Below are 24,712 nucleotides of genomic sequence, written 5' to 3' on the forward strand. Positions count from 1 at the left end.
CGATTACGTTACTTCCACTCGCCTAGTGCATCGCAGCCACCTGAGTTAGCGTAATGTGAGACGACCCGCAACACACGCGTAGTCGCGTCCACCCCTATCCCGAGTCAGTGAAGGTACACGCTGCGGTTCTCGAGTCTCACCAACCTGTCCCATCATCATCGATTAATTGATTGACTGATTGATTGGGGTTTAACGTCCCAAAGCAACTCAGGCTATGAGGGACGCCGTAGTGAAGGGCTCTGGAAATTTCGACCACCTGGGGATCTTTAACGTGCACTGACATCGCACAGTAGACGGGCCTCTAGAATTTCGCCTCCATCGAAATTCAGCCGCCGCAGCCGGGATCGAAACGGCGTCTTTCGGGTCAGCAGTCGAGCGCCGTAACCTCTGCGCCACCGCGGCGGGTGTCCCATCATCGTCATCATCATCAGCCTGACTACGCCCACTGCAGGGCAGAAGCTGTCCTTTGCCAGCTGCGACCACCGTATATATATATGCACAGAATTGTGCATCTTTATTGTGCATATATATATATAGATCGGTCTTCCGATCGAAACGTCGAGTCGAATAAATATGTGTCTTTTAGTCTTTTAACGAAGCGTATACTTCGCTATATATATATATATGCGAAATTGAGAAACGCTTCATTTAGGTAAACATTTATTGCGAGTCGACGTTTCGGACAGAGCCTGTTCTCTTTCAAGACAGGAGTTACACGGCCCTTGCTTCTCTTCTTAAAGGGACAGTGAGGAGAGCTCTATCAATATTTTTTTTTACAGCAAAATCCGATAGTTTGGCGTTTCATGACTTTGTTGCCACTTGGCCGGCAGTGAAAGATACATTTATTTCTAAGAAATTTGGATTCGAAGTTGAAAAAGTTTTCCCGCCGCTCTGATTCAAACTTGGGATTCTCCTATGACGACACAGAACTAAGTGACGTAAAACATGATGTGCACATGACGTAACGCAGACTCCGTGATTTCTGACGGCCAGCAGTGCGGCCTGGCAGCAGCCGAAAACAAAGCTACCGCCGGCCGCACGTTGAAGGCATTGTCGGCTATTGCGGCCGTCGCTACCGTCGCTTCGTTTACGTTTGCACCGGTGTTTTGCCAGCGTTACGATGGATCCCGTTCTCGAAGTCGTCAACGAAGTTCTAGCAAATAGACACCTTTAGCATACCGTGTACCTTGTTACCGCTAGCGGAATACCGGGAGCCCGCCTACTGCCGGTGAGCAGGCACTGATTGGTCCCGATGCTGCAGGCGCGCGTGTAGCTGCCGGATACGTGGCGCCATCTGGCGGCGTCAAGGAGATTTGCGCATGCATTGGCTGCGCCTCGGTGATCCGTTGATTCTCATGTTCTAGTGTTTCTAGAACCATTGGTTCTAGCAACATTGTTTTGGCCTATGACGTCATCACGCTTGTACTTGGAGAGTTTGGCCTGTGGCGGCGATACCTGTATTTTGGTTCTTGCTCTTTTCTACGTTACAAGAGCTTTGTTGTCAGTATGAGTGGCGTTTTTGTAATCAGGAGCTGTTATTCTGTCGATACAAGCCAGCTTCAATTTCTCCTCAGTGTCCCTTTAAGGGGTCTTCATCTGTACAGGTGTTCGAACACCTGTACAGTCGACTCGCAATAAATGTTTACCTAAATTGAGCGTTTCTAAATTTCGCATATATGTATATATATTACCATGAAGAAATGATCCGCTGGCTCGTTTGATGTGAAACTGCGCACAGAGCTTGCGTGTTCTGCTAACTTTTGTCTCGTAGCAAGTTTAACGACGGTATTTACGTGGTTCAGCCGCACAAGATGCAAACCCGTAATCATCTGCACCGAGAACGAGGAACCAAAAGCCGCCAGCGCCGGGTTGCAGCGCTGACGCCATCTCTTGTCTGCAGAGGAAAGCGCCACAACGCAAAAGGCGCCAAGCCGAGCGCTGCTAAATGCGCGGGTCCTTTGATGGCGCCACAACCGCCCTTCGCGGAAACCCGGCGGTTCCTCAATCTCGGCGCAGATGATTACGGGTTTGCATCATGCGCGGATGAACCATGTAAGAACAATTGTCAAACTTACTGCGAGACAAAGGTTACGCGCTACACGCAACCTCTGCGCTGCGTTACCCGTGTGGACCACTTTTCGTATTCACATCAAGGTTGCGGTTCCGCCGCAGGAGGCCCAACCGCACAAGCGCTTTCGCACAGAGGTACTCACGTGACGTCATCCGCAAGGGGCGTTAGCGGCCGGCGCGGCATGGCGCGGCATTCGCCATGTTGACGGTCGCACATGCGGCCCCTGCAGCCAGCCGCAGCATTTAACTCGCTGTTGATCTGTGAAATGTGAGTGTATTTCGCTTCTTGCCGCAGATAATTTCTGTCCCGCCCGTAAAACCGTGTGACTGAGTGGATACTTGATGCACTGCGTGAAAGAGAAACGAGCGGGCGCGCTGAAAAGGTTCCACTTTGTGAAAACGCCCATCCGGAGGAATACGGTGGTTCCGGCATACGAAGCGTGGCTTAAGTTTGCCGACAGGCCAAAATATTGAAGGGTAAGAATCTGAGAGGGGGCTCCTTGATAAGCAGGCGATCCCAAGAGCCGTGCTCGGTGTCGACGTCAGTTCCGTTTTTGGAGAGCGACGAGTGTGTTCGCTTAGCTAGATTGGCATCTCTATCTGCTGCTGGTGACGTTTTACTACTGGATCTAGCGGAATCGCTGGACATCGCGTTGCTGCGGCACGGCCTGGATACCAGGTCTTGCGCATTTGCAGCTGCACTACGTTCTACAATCAAAATTGAAAAAAAAAAGAAAACATTCTCACCATTCGCGCTGCGTGCGCATGCCAGTGTTTGTTTATCCACGATGTGCCCTGCATGAGGAGCAGACAGTTATCAACTGATATGGAAAGCTGCAAGTCGTGCACATTCTTGCGTGCTGTGCAGGTGGCCAGTTTTGCTGCAGAGTTGTGGCATGGGGCCGCCTAACTGGAACACTGAACAGGCAGCTCGGTTATATCACGGGGCAGAATTCTGATTTTTGCACACAAAGTGTGCCACAAAGAAAAGTGGACGTTGACACATTCAACAGCGGGCAGATACATTGCGGATCACTACGGAGGTATTCACAAGCCACGGGCGCCGTTTTGGTGTCAAACGCCGAGCTGCAATTGCAGTGCAGGCTAGAGGAGAGGGGGAAGGGAGATAGTCCAATTATACACGCCCCGTAGCCTTTCGCCATGCTGCATGGATGCCAAAATGGCTACCACTGTGGCTTGAGTGCATACCTCCTATAAGCTGGATACCTCATGTTGTATTTGACAATGTGCAAGCTGCTGTAAAATGACCACCAACATGGCGCGCTGGCCATGTGATGCTCGCGCCGTCTGGTAGTGCAGCCCGAGTGAATAGCCTCCTGGGGCACGTCTACAGCAAGTTCCGCACATCACACAGGTCCGGTGAAGCTCCACATTGAAAGCGCTTGTCTGTCAGCTGCTGTCACGCCACCGATGGCATACAGAAGGGGTCAGAGCTCCCCTGCTACCCATGCCCAAATCTGGCGCACGGATACGCTCCGATTCGGATGCATAGAACAGGAATGGATCTGGGGAAGGGGGAAGGTGGCGGGCAGTCTTGTGTGTCAAGATCTGTCACTATGCTGATCGTGAGCATCGCCGCAAGCCCTAAATATATGCACACAGGACATGGGCACTTTATGCATAGCTGATGAATGAATTGTGCTATTTGGAATGCGCGACAAACAGCCTTAAGTTGTTTAAGGGCGGCAAGGTAGTCGGTGTGCAGGTGAACTATGTATTTATTGGTTTATGGGGGGGTATTAAATGTCCCCAAGCAACTCGGGCTTTGAGGGGTGCCGTAGTGAAGGGCTCCAGAAATTCGACCACCTGGGGTTCTTTAACGCGCAGTGATTATGGGAACAAGCGGAAGGTGAGCAATGGCATTGTAAATTGCTGGAGGTTCCAATGCCAGAGGGGTGCACGTATCCACAGTATATATCACGCTAGAGCTAAGATGAGGATGGGAGGGAATGTAGACAGCGAACTAGTGCTTGCATTGTGTTCATCACTGTCAAGTGCTGTAGCAGAATGTCGCGTTTCTCACTCAGATGTAGTAACCATCACCGGGTTCTTTTATATACCTCCACAAACTAACTGTTGCTTAATTAAGTTTAAATCGATAAATACTTTGATACGAAAATGCTCCTTACTGCTCCACGGAAAAGCTAACAGAATGACCGAATTCAGCTTCATTCTTGCTTTATTGAAGCCCTTTAAAACATGCATTTTGTGAGGCTCACTGTGTGCTTTATTTGTAGTTCCCCAGGAAGGTAAACTTGTTTTTCAAAAAGCCCATCAGAAAACATGGCATAGTTCATGAGCAACAAGCCATTTTATTCATTTTTTGTTGATTTTGCTATAAAAAGAGAAGAAAACATGGCACATGGTAAAGAGGTCAAATGAGAATGTTTACAGGTAGACTGAAAGCTGTCCTAAATGATTGGTCAGATGTGAATGTTTCTGCCTTTGCAGCACTTCATAAGGTGGGTCTGTTTGCCATTGCAGAATGTAGAGGCATTTTGTTTTAAGACTAGAGGCTAGCGGAATATGGCTCGGGGCTATGGAAAACACGTACCTGATCACTTAGTGCTGCAAATCGTCAGCCATGGTTTTTCATCTGAGAGCTGCAGTTGGCTTTGAAAGCATATGTGAACCTGCAACAAAATATGCTCCAAAACAACCACTGCCGAAGGTGCACACAAAAGAAAAAAAATAACATGGCAAAAAGGAGGCTCTGAAAACAGGAACACAAAAGACAAAAAACAACACTGGACAAAAGTTGAATCAAAGCTTGATATGAGGTATGTGTCGTTAGTTCACAAATGATTGGACATTCATTGTCCAAAAAAAAGAACTGGCCCAATAAATTAGGAAATGGCAGTTATGCTTTGGCCCATGCGCCAAGAATAACCGTGACCAGCAACTCCTTTACAAGTGCTGAGCCACCTACGTATCTCAATGGCATTGTGGACATTTCCTCTTTCTGCGCGCATTCAGTGTGACTAGGTTTTGGAGAGTGCACCAGTGTAGCACTGAAGACCTGCTGGGTCAAAGGCAAAGCAATTATTGCCTTATATCATACACAACACTGTTCTCAAACATGAAGCAAGCAATAACACTTGTTCCATTATGCCAGTGTCTAAATTCTCCTCAATCTGGCATATCAAAACATCTGCACTTACAATGCATCAGTGGATTTGCATGAACTATCCTACACAAAAGCAGCAAACAGCAGCTAGAAGACCATGCAAAGTAATCTAAAAAAAAACTTTCAGAATGCATTTCTTTTTCATTGCGAATTTACCAATTCCATTAGCAAAGGTTTTCAGCCAAATGCATGAAAAGCTGCTTATCACATTGTTTTAGGGAAGGTACAAAATTTTATCCATGTACTGATAACATTAACGTAGCCGATAACGCTGGACTCGCGACCAATTGCTTTCAATTTTAGCCTTCATAGAAGCCACTTTCCTGACAGCAGTACACCTCCTGACTCTTTTCTTTTGGCATCTGAATGCTTTTAACCCAGCAGGCTCCTCTGAGTATTCATAGAGGCAAGCTCAGACGTACTCCTCATTGGGCTTGGGATGCCCAGGCGTGAGTGGGCTGACTGTGTCCGGCAAGTCAGCAATGTCCTTAAACACACCCACTAAATTTTCAAAGTTCGGTCCCCAATTGAGCAAGCAGTCCCAACCAAGCACTGCACCACTGGGGGGTTTGTATGAGAGGTGTGAAAGGTCATCGTCCGAGGCCACTAAGGTGCTTAGTGAGCCTCTGAAAGAGTCAAAACCATCATATGTCTTGGACGGGTCTTCATCATTTTCATTGTCCTCCTCAGCCAGCTTGGAGAAGATCATATTGCCCGGGCCAAAGTCGCGGTGGTGGGCTTTGTCGTATCCGTTGTCATATTCAAACTCTGAACAGGTGAAAGAGTCGTTGCCACTTTCATCACTCGAGGAGTCGTGAACTGCAGCAGCATCAAGCAGGGTGGTTGTGGTTGGTCGGTCTTCTAGCAGCTGAGACAGCTTGTCCTTGGTACCTTCACTTCCAGAAGAAGAGACTGCATCCAGAGTGCTCACCAGGCTGGAGTTACGTGGCCTTGCATTGAGGCACTCAATCTCCTCAGCTGTTAGGCCCAGCCCTGCAAGCGGCTGACTGCAGTGGCTTTCAGCAGCCGGAGCACAGGCCTGCTTGAGTTTGGCTGAAGGAAGACTTCCTGTGCTTCGACTCAGCTGGCTCACAGGACTGTTGAGACTGCGTTCAGAGTTTGTCAGTGGGTCTTTAAAAGGCTTGGACCCACCACCTGGATGAGCGCTTGCCAAGAGAGCTGTCTGAAGAGGTTTTCCACTTATGTCCTGGAGAGTCAAGATGCGTGGTGTTTGGCGAGACAGCTCACTGGATGGGCTGAGCCTGGCGAGGGGTGTGCTGTGCATCTTCAAGGCAGATGGACTGTCACGAGCCGCTGGTCGCAAGAGAAGCTGCTGCCTTGGGCTGTGGCGCGCCTTGGGGCTGGCTGGGCTGTGTCTGTGCGTGCCAGGGTGCTTGTGCACGCCCTTGTGCAGTTTGCGCAGCTGGCTTCCATCTCGGAACACTCTGTAATGGTACACAACATCGATGTCCGACGGCGCAATGCTGCTCGCATTTTCTAGGTCGTAATGCTCTGGTTCAGCTGAGCTGTAGGCCGGCTGTTCTGGGCAGCGTGGTGCCACGAGTGGTGATGATGCATGTAGAACTTCTCGTTCTATGATGTCGGGTCTCTGTGGAGCACGAACCTGCTGCATGTCAGCACTGCCTTCCCTCTCCCTGGTCCTCTTGGGCAATACCAGCTCTGGTGCTGATGGTGTACTGCGTGGATGATCCTCCGGTGCAGATGGTGTGGCTGGTTCCGTATAGTTGGGCTCTTGGTGTGCGGGCGCCCGAGTGGTGTCAGTGAGCTGGTTGATAACACTGCAGCCATTTGACTTGGCTTGGGTGCTGCTGGTCGCTGCCTTCGGACGCTTGAGCTTGCACCGGCGGAACACAAGCAAGCTGACAAGGATGACCAGAATGAGCACCACGAAGAAAGCAATCACGAGAATGATGCCCACACCAAGAGGATCGGCCGCCACATCGAGACCAAGAGCTTCCTGGTTGCAGCTGCGTCCCACAGTGCCCCTAACCACCAGGTGGAAGTAGTTGTGACTTGCGTTGAGAGACTGGAGCTCACCATTGACAGCAATCTGCTGAATGCAGCCTTGAAAGGACCCTACACAAGAAGGGTATAAATACATTTTGTTGTAAGCCAGTAATCATGTGGGGGAATTCTGAATTTCAAGCCCTCCCTTTGCTTGAAATGCATTGATGAATGATCGTTTCAGGTATCATTTGCAACTACGACACCATATAACATCAAGTTATGCAGTAAAGTTTCCCTTCGATTTTGAGGAATTTTTTGGGAGGGCAATAAAGGTAAAGCTGTCAAAGAACAAAATATTAATGCAAGTCATTTAGCGTTAACAACATGAGAAAGTTGCACCCACTACGCACCCTATTGGCTAAAACACCCATTCGTAGTAATGAATTAACAGCCTTGCAGTACTTGTCACAAGTGTGCATACCAGAATGCAATCTGCACTACGTTCAAATCATCTGAATTGCTGTCCTCTCTCCTTCTGGAGTGTTCATGACTAGACAAAAGGAATAATAAAGAAAGCAGAATGGATGTGGTTGTATGATTAGTGCTAAACCTACTGCATCGCAGTCAAAAAAAACTTTGGAAACCACAACTGGAACCAACTGCAAGTGCCACAATTGCAATTGATTTTGAGTGTGTTGCATGTTCTTTCATTTTCTTCACTAGGTTGCTTCATTCATTAAACACAGCATACTATGAGTAGCAAACAAGCACATATTCTTTCAATCCCTTCTAATAGTACTACTATTTGTACTGTTCTACAGCATCAGCTGTCTCCTTGTCTGCTCTCCTGATTAATCTCGCATTGTACCGGCAATTTGGGTATTCAGATGGAATAGTACAGGCTGTTCAAACATGAATGCATAGCACGCCATTAAAAACTTTTTTAAGCTAAGAAGTCCCCATCTCTAATTAAACATGATTGCTACAAGCCATTAAGATATGTACTCTGACATTGTTTTCCCTCATGACCTACAAGAGCACATATGTAGAGAAGGCTCAAAATAGGTTACATTAATAAATTGCAGTTCATTTTGAATGTGCAATGAATTCTGACAATTTAAAAAAATTGACAAAGGAGCCTAAATCGTGTGAAGTGCTTTAATGTGCCAAATGCAACAGTAAGGCAGTACAGAGAACTCCGACACCCTCACTGATAAAGGAAAAAAATGAATAAACATGTCAAATGAGTTGATAAATGTAGTTTACTTTTGTATTTCTGTCTAGTGTGTAATCCAATACTATTTGGAAACCTTGGCACACTTTAAACAAAAGAAAAAAAATCTTATGTTGCAAAAAAAAATTCTTTTAAGTGAGGTGCTTCCTACAACACTTATTTTTTTTCCAACTCTCTAGCACTTCCCACGTGTCATCTCTCCATTTGTGCTCATCAAGGTGAAAAAAGAACAGAAAAGTTCATGCACCCTTCCGAGTGAGAGCAATATCATTACCTGCAGAATTCTCCTGAGCCACGGAGTTCAAGTCCCAGTGTCCACCAATTGTGAAGGAACTGAGGAAAGGGTCCAGGAAGTCATGCAGGGTGTTTTCAGATGGGATCTGATGTTCTGCCTCCCCAACAGCAAGAGTGATGGTGCCACTGGGTTCCAACTTGCGGCTGAGAGTAATGTCTTGCCAGTTTCCATCAGAAATGCGCCTTGGATGACGCCACCTCACAGGCTCCTGCTGTTTTGTCTGAGAGGTGTACTCCAGATGGCCATCCACGAGCTGTAAATTAGCATATAGCGCAGGTTAGTCGGTGTCCTCATCCAGATGCCCTGAAACCTTGCAGCCTCGAGGAAACTCTGCTAACTGCCAAGGAACCCCTATGCCCTTGCTTTTAAGTTAGGCACAAATTAAAAGGCACAGATCACACCCTCAATTTCAGCTCGATGAGTTAAATGTTCCCACAAGATTCTACTTGAAACATAGCACACTATCCCTTCTTCCTTAGAAAGAAATGCTTCATTTTGCTGTGGGCAGTAATAGTGTGATAGAGGATACAGGGCCGTATCATGTGCTGCACATTTAAATGCAATCATCGGCCAATTGAGCACCACTGTATTGCGTCTCTTTTGTCTTCATTTTGATGAAGTCCGCATTAATATGCTCCCGTCCTCATTTGGAGAAGGAAAAAAATTAAGTGTGGCATTTTCACTTTTACGTCCGCACCACACGTAAACCTTTCTGGTGGCCACCACGATGGCTCAGTGGTTATGGTGCTCGGCTGCTGACCCGAAAGATGTGGGTTCGATCCCGGCCACGACGGTCGCAATCCAATGGAGGTGAAATTCTAGAGGCCCGTGTACTGTGCGATTTCAGTGCATGTTAAAGAACCCCAGGTGGTAGAAATTTCTGACGCCCTTCACTATGGCGTTCCTCATAGCCTGAGTCGCTTTGGTACGTTAAAGCCCCATAAACCATAAACCTCTCTGGTACAATAGGTTTATGGAAAGTAATGACAGATTGTAAAAAATACAATAACGAGCTGGCGAAGCCCCCTGAGGCAATAGAAGAACCAATAAATGCCGTTGTGTTACTGAACTTTGTTGTATTGCAAAAAGGGTTTCATGCGCAAAACAAAAGTAAAGGCACATACATCTCCAAGTACGTATTTTAAAAAATGTGATACAACTAAAGATTATATTTTCATTACCGATTTCTTTGTCAAAATTTGGCTAAAGAGGATTCTTTCTATGATAAAATAGTTGTTGTAATATAGCCAGCTCTGTTGCATCATTTTTTTTCAACAAATATATTTCTACCCCTTTTGCCAGAAGTCAGCTGGCACTAGCTGACATCAGCTACGAGTTTCATCAGTTTGTTTAAACTCAAATCTGATGAAAACTTACTTCAGTCCCATGGTTCCCACTTTTTATTTATTTTTTATTTATTTTTTCAAGTTTTGAACTAGGAGGTGGCTACTGACTGACAAGCAATAAATTGGAGGGGACACTTAAGCTCCGCCTTGAGGGTATGACACGATGGCATTAATGGGTTAATGCCCATATATACGGAATTGGTCATTCTCTACTTTACATTCGTAGATCCCTGAGGGTCCTTATACCATTCTTGGTGCAGTAGTGCAGTGGTTAAGCGAGGCGCCACTGCCCTGCGATGGCAGGTCTTGCCGACTGTGGGCTTGTGGGACCCAGATTGCTCTTCCCGAGCAACCTCTCACGACCATTCATTAAGTGCCGCGTGCCACGATTGGCAGTTTGCTCACAATCCGGTGGGCAGCTTGTGATGACATCACAAGGTCACATAACCTAGGTGGCCCACCTGCCCTCTAGGTTGCTCCTCTAGGGATTTTTCATGCATTTTTCACTCATGGCCAACGACACCGACGCCGGCTTTTCTATCGCGTTAAAAATGCAACATACTAATCTTTTCTTTCAGCTTACAACTTATATGTGAGACGAAGAAGCTAACTGAAAAGACTCAAGAGCATTAAAAATTATATTTTCAAACCATATTCATATGAAATTATCCCCAGAACACAGTGAATCTACAGTCAGTGTCGAATCAAACACGAATAGAACAAGTGAAACACATATAATAACAAAAACACAAAAAAATACTAGCTGATGGAGAAGAGATGCAGGCAGGCTCTTCACATCTTTGCATTTTGCACTTTCTGTATCAGTTTTCTTGTTCGCATTTCATTATCCATTGAGAGCACTTGTTATGCTTTGGTTGCAACATCGAAAGTATAGCTTAGAGCCTAGCCATAACTGCTGTTAGTCTAGCTTCTATGTGTTTACAGCACCTTCTTAAAACCACAGGTTTACCAATGCTGCACAGGGTATCCCAGCAGTAAAAGAATCAGCCTGTAGCAGAGCTTGGCACCTGTTCTCTGTCACCCGCAATCCCATCACAGCTGCGAGACAAATCAGCCAGATCTGCTTTCAAAAAGCTGCACTTCTCACCTGAAGCCTGGTGTAGTCTCTCTCAGTGGCGACTTGTAGAAGCAGCCCTGTGTCTGCTCTGGTGCGGATCCTGAAGGCCATTGTCTTGGAGCTGGCCGTGCTCCTGGCACCACGTCGGCTCTGTTGAAAAAGTAGGGCTGCCCGCCTGTGCTTCTCTTGGGGCACGAGCTCCAAGTATGAGCCGCTTCCAAGTGAATAGGGCTCTAGGGCTGTAAGAAAATTGTTTAAAACAGTGTAAGATGTTTGAATGCAAGGCCACGGCATCATTTTACTCGTCTGCACACCACTCTTCACCTTTGCTGTCAGCAGTGTTCTGGATATAAGCAGTGTTTCCTTTGGAGCCTCGACTCAGCTAAAAATGTGAGATCAGTGCTGAGAAAGCTGCTTTTGTTTTAACGTGCGCAAAACCTGTAATCTTCGTCTGTCCAGCTGTGAACAAAGTCACTCTGTTTCACTGCAGAGTTATGCATTCTGATTTCACTACTGTGTCTAAAAATACTAATTAGACTAATTAGAGTAAATGTTGCTAGTGCTGTTACTAGCCCCTTATAAGACTACAGTGACACAGAGACTACAGGGGGGCACAAGTTCGGCCAAAGCTGGACCTTTTATACCCTCATAAGGAGACTCACCTTCATTGCAGTCATGTGCCAGAAGGCGTCCTCCAGAACAGGTGCACCGGCTCGTAAACCAAAGATCGTGGCACTGGGTGCCACCTTTGCAACCACCAGCACAGGGGTCGCCGCGGCGACCGCAGGCTACCGTTGTGTACTGTGCCCTCAGTGGCGCATCCAGGGCGAGTGGGTGGCCGTCCACCGCAACGCTGTGCATGCAGCCCACAAAGTCATCGGCTGACACCTGGCTAGGCCGCTCCAGCAGTGGTTCCACTGACGGCAGCCCACCCACATAAAGCGGCTGGCTGCTCAGGCTCAGGGTTCTGCACGAAAAGAAGAAAAAAACCTCCTCGTCAGTCTTATCATGTAGAGTACTTTAAGCGTGAAATGTTCTCTCTTGGTCTTTTACTGCAGTTTTGAGAATACTTTTGTGTATGGCAAGAGGTGCTGTACAAAGAAACCCGTGACATCACCGCTAGGCTTCCATAAATGCTCCTTCAGTCGCACTGCTCTGTCACTAAACTGTCAATAAGATTTCAATTCCATAGCTCACTGGTTCAACTCTACCAAACTGACCACTCTTTAAAGAAGCTTTGACAAACCCAGGGACAGATACATTTTTATTTGTTCATTTTTGTTTCATTTTGTACCTTTCTAAATATAAAGAATATCATTTTCAAGCATACCATGTTGTAATGTAATGGCATGCATACAATACTGCTAAACCAGGGAATATCATTAAGCATTACCTGTTTATTGTAACATTTTACTCTTGATAGGCTCAGGCTTTATAGGAGCTGGCTAAGTCTCACTTGAGACCACTTGTATGCTGCACATCATAGTTTGTCCAGTCTGGCACTGCACTAATTTAGCGGTGTTACCATTCATATCATATGATAAGATACTGCCATTAGTATAACACAATAAAACTTAGGAGCAAACACATGACTGTGTACGCATGAACATTTAAAAAGCAGCAATGGAAAAAGCAGTGCAACAGAGTGCTCATATTGTCAGTTCCTTTTGCCCTCAACTGTTGAGCTGCTTTCTCTATTGCTGCAAATGAACCAACTAGCCCAGACTGCTATTTTCAATCAGTTCATATAAAAAGTCTATCACGAGTCAGAACCCAAAAGTACTGTTAGTAGTGTTCGAAAAGCAGAAGCTAGATCAAATGGTTAATGCATGTAGAATACAATGCTTCTTGTATGCTTGTTATTGGCCTTTTCAATGTTGCCTTGTTGCTTTTTATTTTTTACACTGATGTGTCTGCCTGAGCATAATTTGTGCAGTACCCGTGCATTCAGTATGTATCCAGCATTAAAACCGCAGTTCTTGCCCTTCATTTTTTTCATGACCTGTTTGTTATGAGCAAACACACAGAATACAAGCTTTGGAGGATATATTCTTGTTCAAAATATAACTTACCACATTTAGTTTCTCACAGTATAAATGAAGAAACAGAGAATGGGCACGACATGGCACCTACTGCTCCTACTGCATGCTGATAGCCATCACACTCACCCTGCTTGCCCAGTGACCGACAACGAGCAACTTGAGTTTGCATGAGAGCATTCTTCACAGAATTCACCATGGTCTTGGCAGCTTACGACCGAAAGTGATGCCACCTACAGAGGCAAAAGAAAAGAGCAACTTTAACATTCAAAGCCAAGGCATGCGATAATGCAGTCATGCATAAATATGGGTACCAGTACAGACTGCCTTAAATTCTATGCAATGTTTAAAATGCTATATTTCTTTTCAAAAAGCTCAGCTAGCAGCCATAGGTTATGTAAAATGAGCGGGGATTGTAACTCGTGCATTTCAGTCATGATGGGTTCAGTCCACTTACCCGGCCATTGCGAATGACAGTGACTCTGTGCCATCCACCATCGGCAACTTCCTTGTCAACGGAGACCTTGGCGATGGCCGTGCGAGATCCACCGAATGAAAACTGTGCTTTGCCGTCCACGATCTCGAGAGCCACAAAGTCGGAGCGGCCACCATTCTGCACACCAAAGTTGTAGGCGAGCAAGGCATCCCTTTGGTTTGTAGAGAACACGATGGAAATGTCATTTGTGCTTGGCTTGAGCGAGGGGAACGCCATGTATGAGTAGGGTTGGAAGCCATATGTTGATTTCTCACAGTGCTTTCCAAAGTAGTTGGGCTCACACTGGCAGTGGTAACCTGCATAGGAAAGCAAAGCAATGTTCCATGAAGCATTATTTATACAAACTTGGTTGGCGCACTGTTAGCAACTTCCTTTGTAAATGCAACTACAAGCGATGTCAGTACTGGTCTCTAATTAAAGCTGAAAGAGTTGCAGCTGCTCTTGTGCAAATGTGTGCTGCATTTTGCTTACACTTGCAAGCCTAATAGCTGGATTTGTGCGAAAATATGTCTGGTTTCTCTCTGACCAGGACAACCAATGGATCTCATTTTTGTTGTATCGTAAGTAATGGTAATTAGAATGAAACAGTACACGTAGCATACGGTCGAGCCGATCTGTATTCTCCTACTTCGTCGTCTTCTTCACTCCCGTGCGCGCGAGTGCGTGCAGCGCACTTGCCAACTTCATCTTTATCACATTTCCGCCGCACTTAAAAAAAAAATGTTTAGCGGATGTCATAGTCTTTGAACCATGCGGGCCGCTTTTTTTTTATCACAATTTTGTTTGCTCAAACCTAAAGGCTGCCGGCATATTGCCTGTTCATCTGATAGAAAAAACCATTATAACCAATGCATACTTGCATACTTCTATTGTACCAGGAATTCGACATGTGCAGATAATAAAACTCTATAGAAACGTAAGCTTCTATCAGATGTTCTGCAATAGCTAAATATTAAGCAGATCGAATCATCTGCTGCATGTACTGAAGCAATATTAACAGTTGAGCAGAAGTGGCATCCATATGCGTAAATGCCTTTTATGAGTGAAAAGGAGGACATTAGACATGCAAGGCAAATGAGTCGCAAACCTGCAGGTCCATCGCTGATGCAGGTGCCTCCGTTGCGGCACCGGCTTGGTCGGCAGCCATCGGCTGCCTGCTCGCACAGGCTTCCCTTGAAGCCGAGTCGGCAGAGACAGAAGAACGAGCCACCAGGAGCCTCCCGGCAGCTGCCTCCATTCTTGCATGGTGAGCTGGCACAGCTTTCCTGGCGCGCACTCTCGCACCTGGGGCCTTGACGGTCAGGCGGACACGCACACCGAAAGCCTGCCTCAGGGTCTGGTTGGCAGGGGGCTCCGTCCATGCAGGGGTTTGGTGAGCATGGATCCAGTTGATCCTGGCACTGGTCCCCGGAAAATCCACTGGGGCAGGAACAGGCGAAGGAGCGGCTCGCACGGGGAGACACGAACACGAGCTGGGGTGAGTCCAGAATGAGCAGCGAGGGCTGCAGGTCAAGGAAGCTGTAGCAAGTGCCACCGTTTTGGCAGGGTGTGCTCATGCACGGCTCAAAGCCAATCAGAATGGTCTTGGCAAGCATCCCTTGCAGGGAGTCCTTTTTGGCTTCTAGACGCCGAACCACTTTGTCTGGCGCCACCAGGGCACCGGACAACCTCTTCACAGCCAGAGCCAACTGGAGTTGCCCTTGGACATCCGTCATGCTGTAGATAATTGGTGTGCCTAAGCCCTGCATGGGGTGAAATCAAAGTTAGCCTTGTTAGCTTGGCAACTGTAAGCGCTTTTATTAGAGAGCAGTTTAGCAAAGTGGCTGCAATGACTGTCATCACCTTTTGTCATCAATTTTCGCGATTCATTTAAAGAAGTTACCAGTGTTCTGTTTCTGACTTGCACTTCGTTCAACTTAGTTTCATTTGACCCACTTCAAAGGTTGAAGTTAATACTAGGTAAATTATTTACGAAAAGAACTTGTCCAAAAGATTTCATTTTTCCCTGAAAATTTATAGTACATACATATTTCATTAACACGAGTTTGATATTTGATGTTGATATTTATATTTGTGTTCTAAAATGATATAAACAAGTGAAGCAATGAGGGCAGAACATTTGTAGGAATAGCCTAGTTGCAGCTGGTGCCAGACAGGGTTGGCTGGAGACAACAGTCAGATGCCTTTTTCATGCAGTGAACTTAGCTAGGCTGTCAATGAAAATGATGAATAGCATAAACATAAATTAATGATAATAGTCCTCATCTGTCGCATCGTTTCACACCTGCTTCTCACAGTATTTCCACTGGTGCTTTGCAGAGGCTAGACTTATTTGTGGGCCTTTGTAAAAACCATGTGTACTCACCTCAAGTATATGTCCCAGCAGCCCAAGGAACCTATCATAAGTGGAGCTCAAGAAGTCGTGGGCAGATTGGTTGACAATGTTCAGTGATATGCTGTTCTCCACAGTGGCATTGTCAAAAGCCTTGAACTGAACGTTGACAGTTGAAGTGACGTCTTGATGATAGCCATCATTTCCACGCACTGTGAGGCTGTAGTTGCTGGGGCTGAGTAGCCGAGATGCATGCAGATCGCAGTGGCTCACAATACTAAAGATTGTGTCACGACCCTGCAAGCGGCACTGATATTCACCCGTAGTGTCAGGGTCAAGGGGTCTGACGTCTGCAATCTTCCCTCCTGGAAATAAGTTTTGGTAGACCCACACCATAACTGTGACAAGGCGTGGTGATGAAGGGCTATCATTCTTGTCAACCAGCATGACAGTTAAGGTGTGTCGCGCTCTTATGGGTGGGCTGCCACTGTCCTGAACTTCAACCAAAAGCTGTATGGATGGCGTCGCTTCACGATCAAGTCGCTGTGTGGTCCTCAAAAGTCCAGTGTCACGGTCGAGTTCAAACAGGCTCTTCCTAGCCCCACCTACCAAAGTGTAAGTAAAGGGTGCACCATTTGGTGCTAGGTCAGGGTCTCTGGCAGACAGAGTCATGACACTCGTGTAAGGGGGCTCATCTTCAAGCACATAGCCCAAGAGGTCGGCAGGTTCAAGCTCAGGACCGTTGTCGTTGACATCGTCCAGTGTCACACGAACTACTGTAGTTCCAGTTTGTGGTGGGCTTCCATGGTCAATAGCAGCAACAGTTAATGAGTATACTGGGACAGTTTCACGATCTAATGGCATTGAAGTCTGCAAGAGGCCAGTCTGTGCATCCACACTAAAGGCTTTGTTTGGGTCACCGTCAACGATTGAGTAGAAAAACTGATGGTTGTTGGGACGCACATCTCGGTCTACTGCTGACACTGTCAGCACAGACGAACCCACAGGAGCTGCTTCACTGATGCGGGCCTCATACAACGCCTGCAGAAACACTGGAGGGTCGTTGCCATCTTGGATGCTCACGACAACTTGTGCTTCGTCCGTGTCATTGCCACGAATACTTCCAGCGTTCTTGGCCATCACAGACAAAACCACTCGGGCCTGCGCTTCACGGTCGAGAATGCGTGCGACCGTTATTATGCCTGTGCTCGGCTGGATGCGAAATCCTCGGTCATTGCTGCTTCCTACAAATAGGAAATAGACATGGCCATCAGGTCCAGAATCTTCGTCTGTAGCAAGAACACGGCCAACTGCTGTTCCCACTGCTGTCGACTCACTGACCGCAAACTGGAACACAGGCTGTACAAAACGAGGATAAAACTCGTTCTTTCCCGTGATGTGCACACGCAGCTGACAGGAGCTGTACTGTAAAGATCCAGGGTTGCTCGCCACTACTTCCAGGACATATTCACTGGCCTGCTCATAGTCAAATGTTGCCTTTGTCGTCACCAGCCCTGTGTGGCTGTCGATGGCAAAGTCAGAAGATCCCACCAGAGCGTACTGAATGAGTTTGTTTCGACCAGAGTCTGCGTCTGTCGCTATGAGCTGTGTCACAATAGCCCCTGTCGGTTCATTTTCTGGCACATATGCGTCGAAGACAGTGGCATTGAATTCTGGCGCACAGTCATTGACGTCGGTCACGATAACAGTCAATGTAGCCCAGGCACACTTGGCATGAAATGCGCAGTCACATGCACTGATGTTGAGCCGAAACTCTGGTGTGCTTTCATAGTCCAAGACACGACGGATGGCCATTGCTCCACTCTGTGGTTCCATCGTGAAGCTGTCGTTGATGTTTCCGGACTGAATTGAGTACCGCACCAGACCATTAAGACCTGCAAGAGCAATGTTGCAAAATAGTCAATCTTGTTAACTTTGAAAGCCGCACAGCATACATGATGAAACAGTCAATACGGTACCCTCTTGAGGACACCTTGCTTGCTAAGCATTTATGCCAGTTGTGAGTTCAGGAGGAAAAATAATTTAGCGTAACTCAAAAATGTCAAAGAGATACAGCATTCACATCTACCAAGTCAGAAATGCTTTTCTCACTGTCTGGCAGCCAAACTTTATCGTGTAGATAACTCCAGCAGAGACACATAACTAGAAAAAAAGATTACCTGTGTCAGCGTCTGTAGCAGAGACAGTGAGTAGCTCAGAGTTGACAGGCTCATTCTCAGGGATGATGATCTGGTAGCTCAGTGCACTGAACACAGGGTTGAACTGGTTCTCAGCAGTGATGACAACAGACACCAAAGTGTCAGCTGTCTTGGGTGGCACTCCTTGATCAGTAGCAGTGACCTTCACAACAAACTTCTGACCCTGGTACCTTGGCACCGGTTTTGCTACTGTCAACCATCCTGAAAAGAAAAAGTGGGGATATTAACCTTGGCTGAAAATTAACAAGTTCAGAAGCCAGTCACATGTACTATCTGTGGCAATAGTTTTTGTGATGCAGGTGTGTGGAAGAAAAGTTTTCGGTGCAACAATGCAAGCCAATCATCTGAAATGCCTGCAGCTATGTGGAGACGCGCATGCTCTTGCTGTTCTGTCTGTTGGTATCAGTATCACATGACTAGGCCACAAGGCAGAACAACAGTATTATATTTCATAGCAAATGATTCTCATAAGCTTTAGCCGATGACTGTAAATATATTTAACTTTACATGGCTGTCTCTTCTTCCCATATCTTTTAAATGCTGTGTGGGAGTGAGAGCTAAGCGTGTCAACAGTTTTCCGCTCATAGCCGGGATTTGAAGCTATCAGTATTTAGCAGTGTGGAAGTATAAAATTTACAGGCTCATTCTCAAGCACCTACCACATTAATTCTAAACATATGAGGTATTTGCAGCTCGTAGGACGAACACTTCAGTAACGAAAATATTTAATCTCCTGCATGCAGCTGACACCTTAGCATCTTTCTTAACTGTAAGAGCGATTAGAGAAATATTTGAAGGCAAAGAACTATAGAATGTATACAAGGTGAACAATTACCAGATGAAGGGTGAACATCAAGGAGGCCAGTTCCATTTCCGCCAGCAATGCTGTACACCAGCTCTGCGTTGATGCCGACATCCTGGTCATCCCTCGCAGTCACTTGAAGCACAGACATTCCGACAACAGCGTTGTCTGGCAGTGGTGAAAAGTATGCTGCCATGTCAAATTTAGGCATGTGGTTGTTGGCATCGACAACGTTGACATAAATAGTAGCCTCAGACGACAGTGGTGGCTTTCCATGGTCTGTGGCCAGCACACGAAGCACATGCTGGTTTTCAGGGGAGGCCATGCCTCTGGGCGATCGTCTGTAGCGAAGCGGCTGCTTGCTTAGCAGTTCGCCTGTGGTGGGGTCCAAACGGAAGAAATCGGATGGGTGCCGGAGTGCATAGGTGACAGCTGAATTAGGCCCGGATTTGTCTGCATCCATTGCTGTGACACGGCCAATAAAAGCTCCAGCCTGCTGCAACTCAGCAAGCCTGAATCGGTACACTGGCTGAACAAATCGTGGTGCATTGTCGTTCATGTCGTGAAGAGAGATCGTTAATGGTGTCTCAGCTTTCCAAGACCCATCGACAGCTGCCACTTTGAGCAGGTACTCTTCGTGCAGTTCTCGATCCAGCAGGCCTGCAACAGTCACATTTCCCGAGTATGGGTCAATGGCAAATCGCTCACCCGGGTTCTCTGTGAAACTGTATGTTGCGTTGGCATTTTCAGCCGCATCTCGGTCAGAGGATGTGACTTGGATGACAAAGGATCCAATCGGGGCATTTTCAGTTACGTTCACGCTGAAGAGCCTGGTGAATCGCGGCGGGTTATCATTCTTATCGGTGACAGTGACAATAACCGTGGCAGTGCCTGTCAGGCTTGGGCTTCCATGATCGCTGGCTTCCACCAAGAACTGGTAGGAGGAAATCTGTTCACGGTCCAGCCTAGCTGTGGTACGCAGTTCACCTGTATTGGCATGCAGTTCGAAAGGCAAGGACGCGACACTCTCCTTCGATGTCATGGGCCGTAGTTTGTACCGCACTCTTCCGTTTTTGTCACTGTCAGCATCGCGGGCATAGAGTTTGGCAATCAGCTGACCTGGGAGCTGCTCTTCCCTTACCGAGGTGTTGTACAAATCTTGTTCAAACTCCGGTACATTGTCGTTCACATCTGTCAGGTCTATGTCAATTCTTATTGCACTGCTCAGCATGGGGTCATCACTGTCCCCAGCCGCCAGCCACAGCTGCATTTTTGGCATTGTTTCCAGATCCAGCACCTCGCCACGCACTACTCTGAGATCTCCGGTAGTTGGATTCAAGGCAAATGCACCACCACTGTTTCCTCCAGCAATGTAGTAGGTGATTCTGGCAGCTGGTCCAGTTTTAGGAGACGTTGCCATTATGGTTGCCAACACTTGACCCTTGCTTCCGGTTCCACCTTCGGAGAGCGTAAGCCTACTTGTTGTGCCTGGCTGAAACTTGGGGAACAAGTTACTGCTGGCAACGAAAGCTCGAACACTGGCACTGGATGACAGTGGAACTTTTCCTTGGTCTGTGGCATGAATGTGAAAGAGGTAGATGGTGTCCTTCTTCTGTCCAGCCGGTAACTTCTTGGCCAAACGCACGATCCCTGTCTCCTGGTTGATTTGAAATTTCTCCGCATCCGGCCCCGAGAGGTGGAAGATGAGTCGTCCATTCGCTCCGGTATCCATGTCTTGTGCTTGGGCCCCAAGGATAAAATGGCCTGTGAAGTAGGAACAGAACGTGTTTGCAATCTCTCACCTATGCATTGATGGTAGGCCATGTATGAATTTACTGCAGAAAAGATGAAGCTGTGTTTTGCCTACGCATTTTTTAACTTTTGTGAAGGTATTTTCGAACTCCAAGAAGCGACACTTAACAAAACTATTCTTCTTTGACGATTTTACCAATTTTTTTTCTTTCACATGAATCTAGGTGTAATTAGCCTATGCTTCCCCCTGGTTTTTCTTCAATTAGTGGCTCATGAAAATGCCATCAGGTATGCAATAAAAATTATGTACAAACTAAATTTTAATCATTCCCGCCTCATTTCTGTTTACTTTAATGCATAACAAATTCAAGGATAAAGCTCATCTCAGCTTAATTCCCACAACACAACATGTATCTTCAAATCAACCTCTTTCTACATTTTGGTGACAACACTACAGAGCTACATCTTACCCGTATCAGAGGTGTCTGGAATGACAACTGTCATGTTGCTTTTACTGAACATTGGCCTGTTGTCATTCTCGTCGGTCACAAGTATAATGACTTCTGTTGTTGCGGTGTGCCGCCTTGTCAGGCCACTGTCCTCAGCAACGAGTTGAAGCACGTAGCGCTCGCACTCTTCGTGATCCATTGGGGATTGGGCTGTGAGTAATCCACTGTCCGGGTCTACCCGAAACTGACTTGAATTTTCTCCACGTAAGGAGTACCTGAAACGGTACACAAGCAGCCAGTGTAAACACACAAGTGTGTTACTGACGATGGCATATTTAACAAACCCAGTTTATTGGGCCTAGCTTCATTACATCATGCCATAACAGTGTAGGTCTTAGCTATTGCAGATGTTATTCACATTGTATGGACTGTGCAATTGACATATTATGGTAAATAATATGTCCATACAATGTAAAGCTAAAACACATTGCTACAGTGCTAGAGCAGAGCATGTTTATTTGAGATGACCAAATTCAAGAGGACTGAGCATTAAATCATCTTTTGAATTATAACGATATGCAAGTGGTTGCTAAAAATTAGGCTAAAAGAAAGCAAGAGACTCTAATTCCTCGAGTAAAGGTAATTTCTTGTACTAAATGCAACTTCTTCCCTTTTGGCTCAAAAGGCTCACCTCCTTTCAAATCTTTAAAAAAAAATGGCATAGTTGACCACTTTCAGCTCAGTGCATTACTTGGTTTGTAAAACAGTAGTTATGAGCTTGGCAAGAGCTTCTGATACACTGTCACAAAGTCTGGCACTAACCTGATCTTTGCATTTCGTCCAGTATCCGCATCTGTGGCTGTGATAGTTGCAAGAGGTGTGTTTACTGGCTGATTCTCGGGCAGGCTAACCGTGTAGCGGCTGCGTTCAAACCGGGGAGCATTGTCGTTGACATCACTAACAAGCACATTAACAGTGCCTGTCCCAGTCTGCCTTGGACTGCCTGTAATGAGACACAAAAGAATCCATCTGTTGCACAGAATGTCTGAAACTCGGCATATTGTCATCAAACTTTACTAGCTTCCAGTTTCAATTCTGAATGACAGAAAGATACCAAAAAATGCGCGGTTTGCAATGCAATGCATTATGAGTGAAAGCTACAGTGCTGAGCATCTCTTGTTCAGCATGTGACCTAACACAAGCTATTATTATGCACCTATGTGTAGTTCTTAACTGCATGAAAGCATATGATTGTGAAATGCACAATCACTATTGAACTTTAGTTCGGAAGAACAAATACCAAAGATTGTAATTTCGCATTACCACTCATTAAAAGAATGCCCCTTCTTCATAAATGCATGCATTACACTTCTCACACATCACCATGCTGTTATAAAGTGAATGTGCTTGCTCATTTAAGGCTGCATCATGACAACTGTACTCCATTTCACAAGCAGTTTGCAGCACTGTGGAACCTACAGCTCTTTCGTCCAATTAGGGCTGCAGGAACACAACAAACAGTCCCTCAAATATTTGAACAGTGTTGATAAATTTTTCAAACAATTATTGCAGTAATTAGAAAGAAAGTTTTTTTTTTTTTTTTAAGTAAAGTGAATGGTTCGTTCACTGATTAAATTAGATGAGAAAGACTGTACAAACATAGCACTGCGGAGGCCTGCTGCGAAGTGCAGTGCGCCACCATTCACAAACATGGCATCCACATAGTTTGCTAGTCTTCGCATGCAGGACCTGCGCAGTAGTGCTTTTTCCTTCCCAGTGATGGAGCCACCAGTTTTAGGATGTTGATCAGGAGGAACACATTTATGTAGTGCATGCCATTCTGATTAGCTCAGATCCCTGTAGATTCCACAGTGCTGCAAACTACTAGTGAGATGAATTACAGGGACACTGCAACAGCACATGTTACTTTATGTGCTGCCTCGGGCAGTATAAAGTGAAGTTCAACATACCTGAATCCACTGCAAGCACAGTCAGCTGGTAGCGGTCCTTGGTCTCTCGGTCAAGTGACTGCACAAGGGAAAGTTCACCACTGGAGCTGTTGACACGAAACAGGCCCTGGGTGCTTTCCTCCAGGCGGTAGTAAAGCGGGCCACTGGGCAGCTGGTCAGCATCGTGGGCATTGAGAGTGAGGAGCACCATGGGAGTAGCCGCATTTTCCACTACATGCAGTTCGTAGGGAGAGTCAACAAACGCAGGCGCATTGTCATTCACATCAGTCACTGCTACAGTCACTGTGGCGGTGTCGAAGCGAAGCTCTGTGCCCTCGGCACCGGCACAGTCTTCTGCCTGGAGAGTGAGCAGGTAGCGTGTCCGACGCTCATAGTCAAGAGCTCGACGTACTCGGAGTACCCCAGTGTCCTGGCCAACTTCAAAGTCGTGGTTCGGATCGCCCGCAATGATGGAATACCGCACCTGACCTGACGCACCCTCATCCTGATCAGTGGCAGAGACCTGAAGAACACTCGTGCCAAGGCTGGCATTTTCAGACACCGCAGCACTATACTGCCTTGGGTCGAACACAGGGCTGTTGTCATTTTCATCAAGGAGTATCACCCGCAGCCTTTGCGAAGCCGAGCGCATGGGATGCCCTCGGTCACGAGCTGTCACAAGAAGCTCATAACTGGCTCGTTGCTCCCTGTCCAGGGGACCTTTGACGCGAAGCAGGCCGTCAACGGGTCCCAGCGTGAAGCTATGTTCGGGCGACAGGCTGTACTCGACGTAACTGTTACGGCCCTCGTCACTGTCCACAGCTTTCACTGCCATGACGATGCTGTTAGCTGGTGCATTCTCTTGCACGCTGGTCACATTGGGTGTGACGAACTCTGGTACCATGTCGTTGACATCCTTTAGCACAATGGTCACCTGGACGCTGCTTGAAAGACGGCGGTGGACTTCTATGGCTTGGTCAGTTGCTCTAACAATGAGGCTGTACAGTGACTTCTTCTCCCGGTCTAATGGCATACGTGTTATGATGGTGCCATTGGCTTCGATGGCCAAGTGACCATCTGGGTCACCCTCCACAATACTGTACACAATGCGGCCATTGTCACCTGTAATGCACAAAATACAAAGGCAAAGTCAGAGTTGTGTAAAAATTGCTAAAAAGGCAAACAAGCACGAAAAAAAAAATTCTAATATCTGTTTCTACATCGCAGCAAGTAAATTCAAATATAATACTGAACACTATAATTTATGATGCCAAAGTTGACATGTTACAGCTATGAAGTTAAGAACTAAAAGTAGCCTACATCAAAATGCATTTTGTCCTCACAATTTTAGCCAATTGAAGTATAATTTAAACAAGCATTAATATATGGCAGTAATTATTTTTTAGCAGCCACCCTAGCGCAAAGATGTGGCTATAAAGAAAAGCTATACAGCTTTCACAGAAACGTCGTCGTTGAAGAAAAATTCGTCCTAGTGTGGGGTTTGAACCTGGAAACGCCACCTGCCCGGGGCAGTT

At 46.5% G+C, this 24,712-nt stretch overlaps 1 protein-coding gene across 1 annotated transcript in view; it reads right to left on the minus strand.

Moving 5' to 3' along the window:
• Positions 1–4,383: 4,383 nt before the first annotated feature.
• ft (cadherin-related tumor suppressor fat) overlaps positions 4,384–24,712 on the minus strand; it is a 103,462-nt gene continuing 83,133 nt past the window's right edge. Inside the window, exons 8-20 of the mRNA XM_089581999.1 lie at positions 23,199–24,299; positions 22,051–22,231; positions 21,250–21,503; positions 19,061–20,791; positions 18,187–18,426; positions 16,040–17,901; positions 14,762–15,416; positions 13,636–13,970; positions 13,308–13,411; positions 11,802–12,106; positions 11,170–11,378; positions 8,695–8,968; positions 4,384–7,315 (exon numbers count right to left, since the gene is read on the minus strand). Coding sequence (XP_089438125.1) covers positions 5,631–7,315; positions 8,695–8,968; positions 11,170–11,378; positions 11,802–12,106; positions 13,308–13,411; positions 13,636–13,970; positions 14,762–15,416; positions 16,040–17,901; positions 18,187–18,426; positions 19,061–20,791; positions 21,250–21,503; positions 22,051–22,231; positions 23,199–24,299 — 8,936 coding nt within the window. The 3' untranslated portion in view covers positions 4,384–5,630. The remainder of the gene's footprint in view (positions 7,316–8,694; positions 8,969–11,169; positions 11,379–11,801; positions 12,107–13,307; positions 13,412–13,635; positions 13,971–14,761; positions 15,417–16,039; positions 17,902–18,186; positions 18,427–19,060; positions 20,792–21,249; positions 21,504–22,050; positions 22,232–23,198; positions 24,300–24,712) is intronic.

This window comes from Amblyomma mixtum, chromosome 1 (assembly GCF_055824585.1).
Source record: "Amblyomma mixtum isolate Tamu chromosome 1, ASM5582458v1, whole genome shotgun sequence".
Lineage (NCBI taxonomy): Eukaryota > Metazoa > Arthropoda > Arachnida > Ixodida > Ixodidae > Amblyomma > Amblyomma mixtum.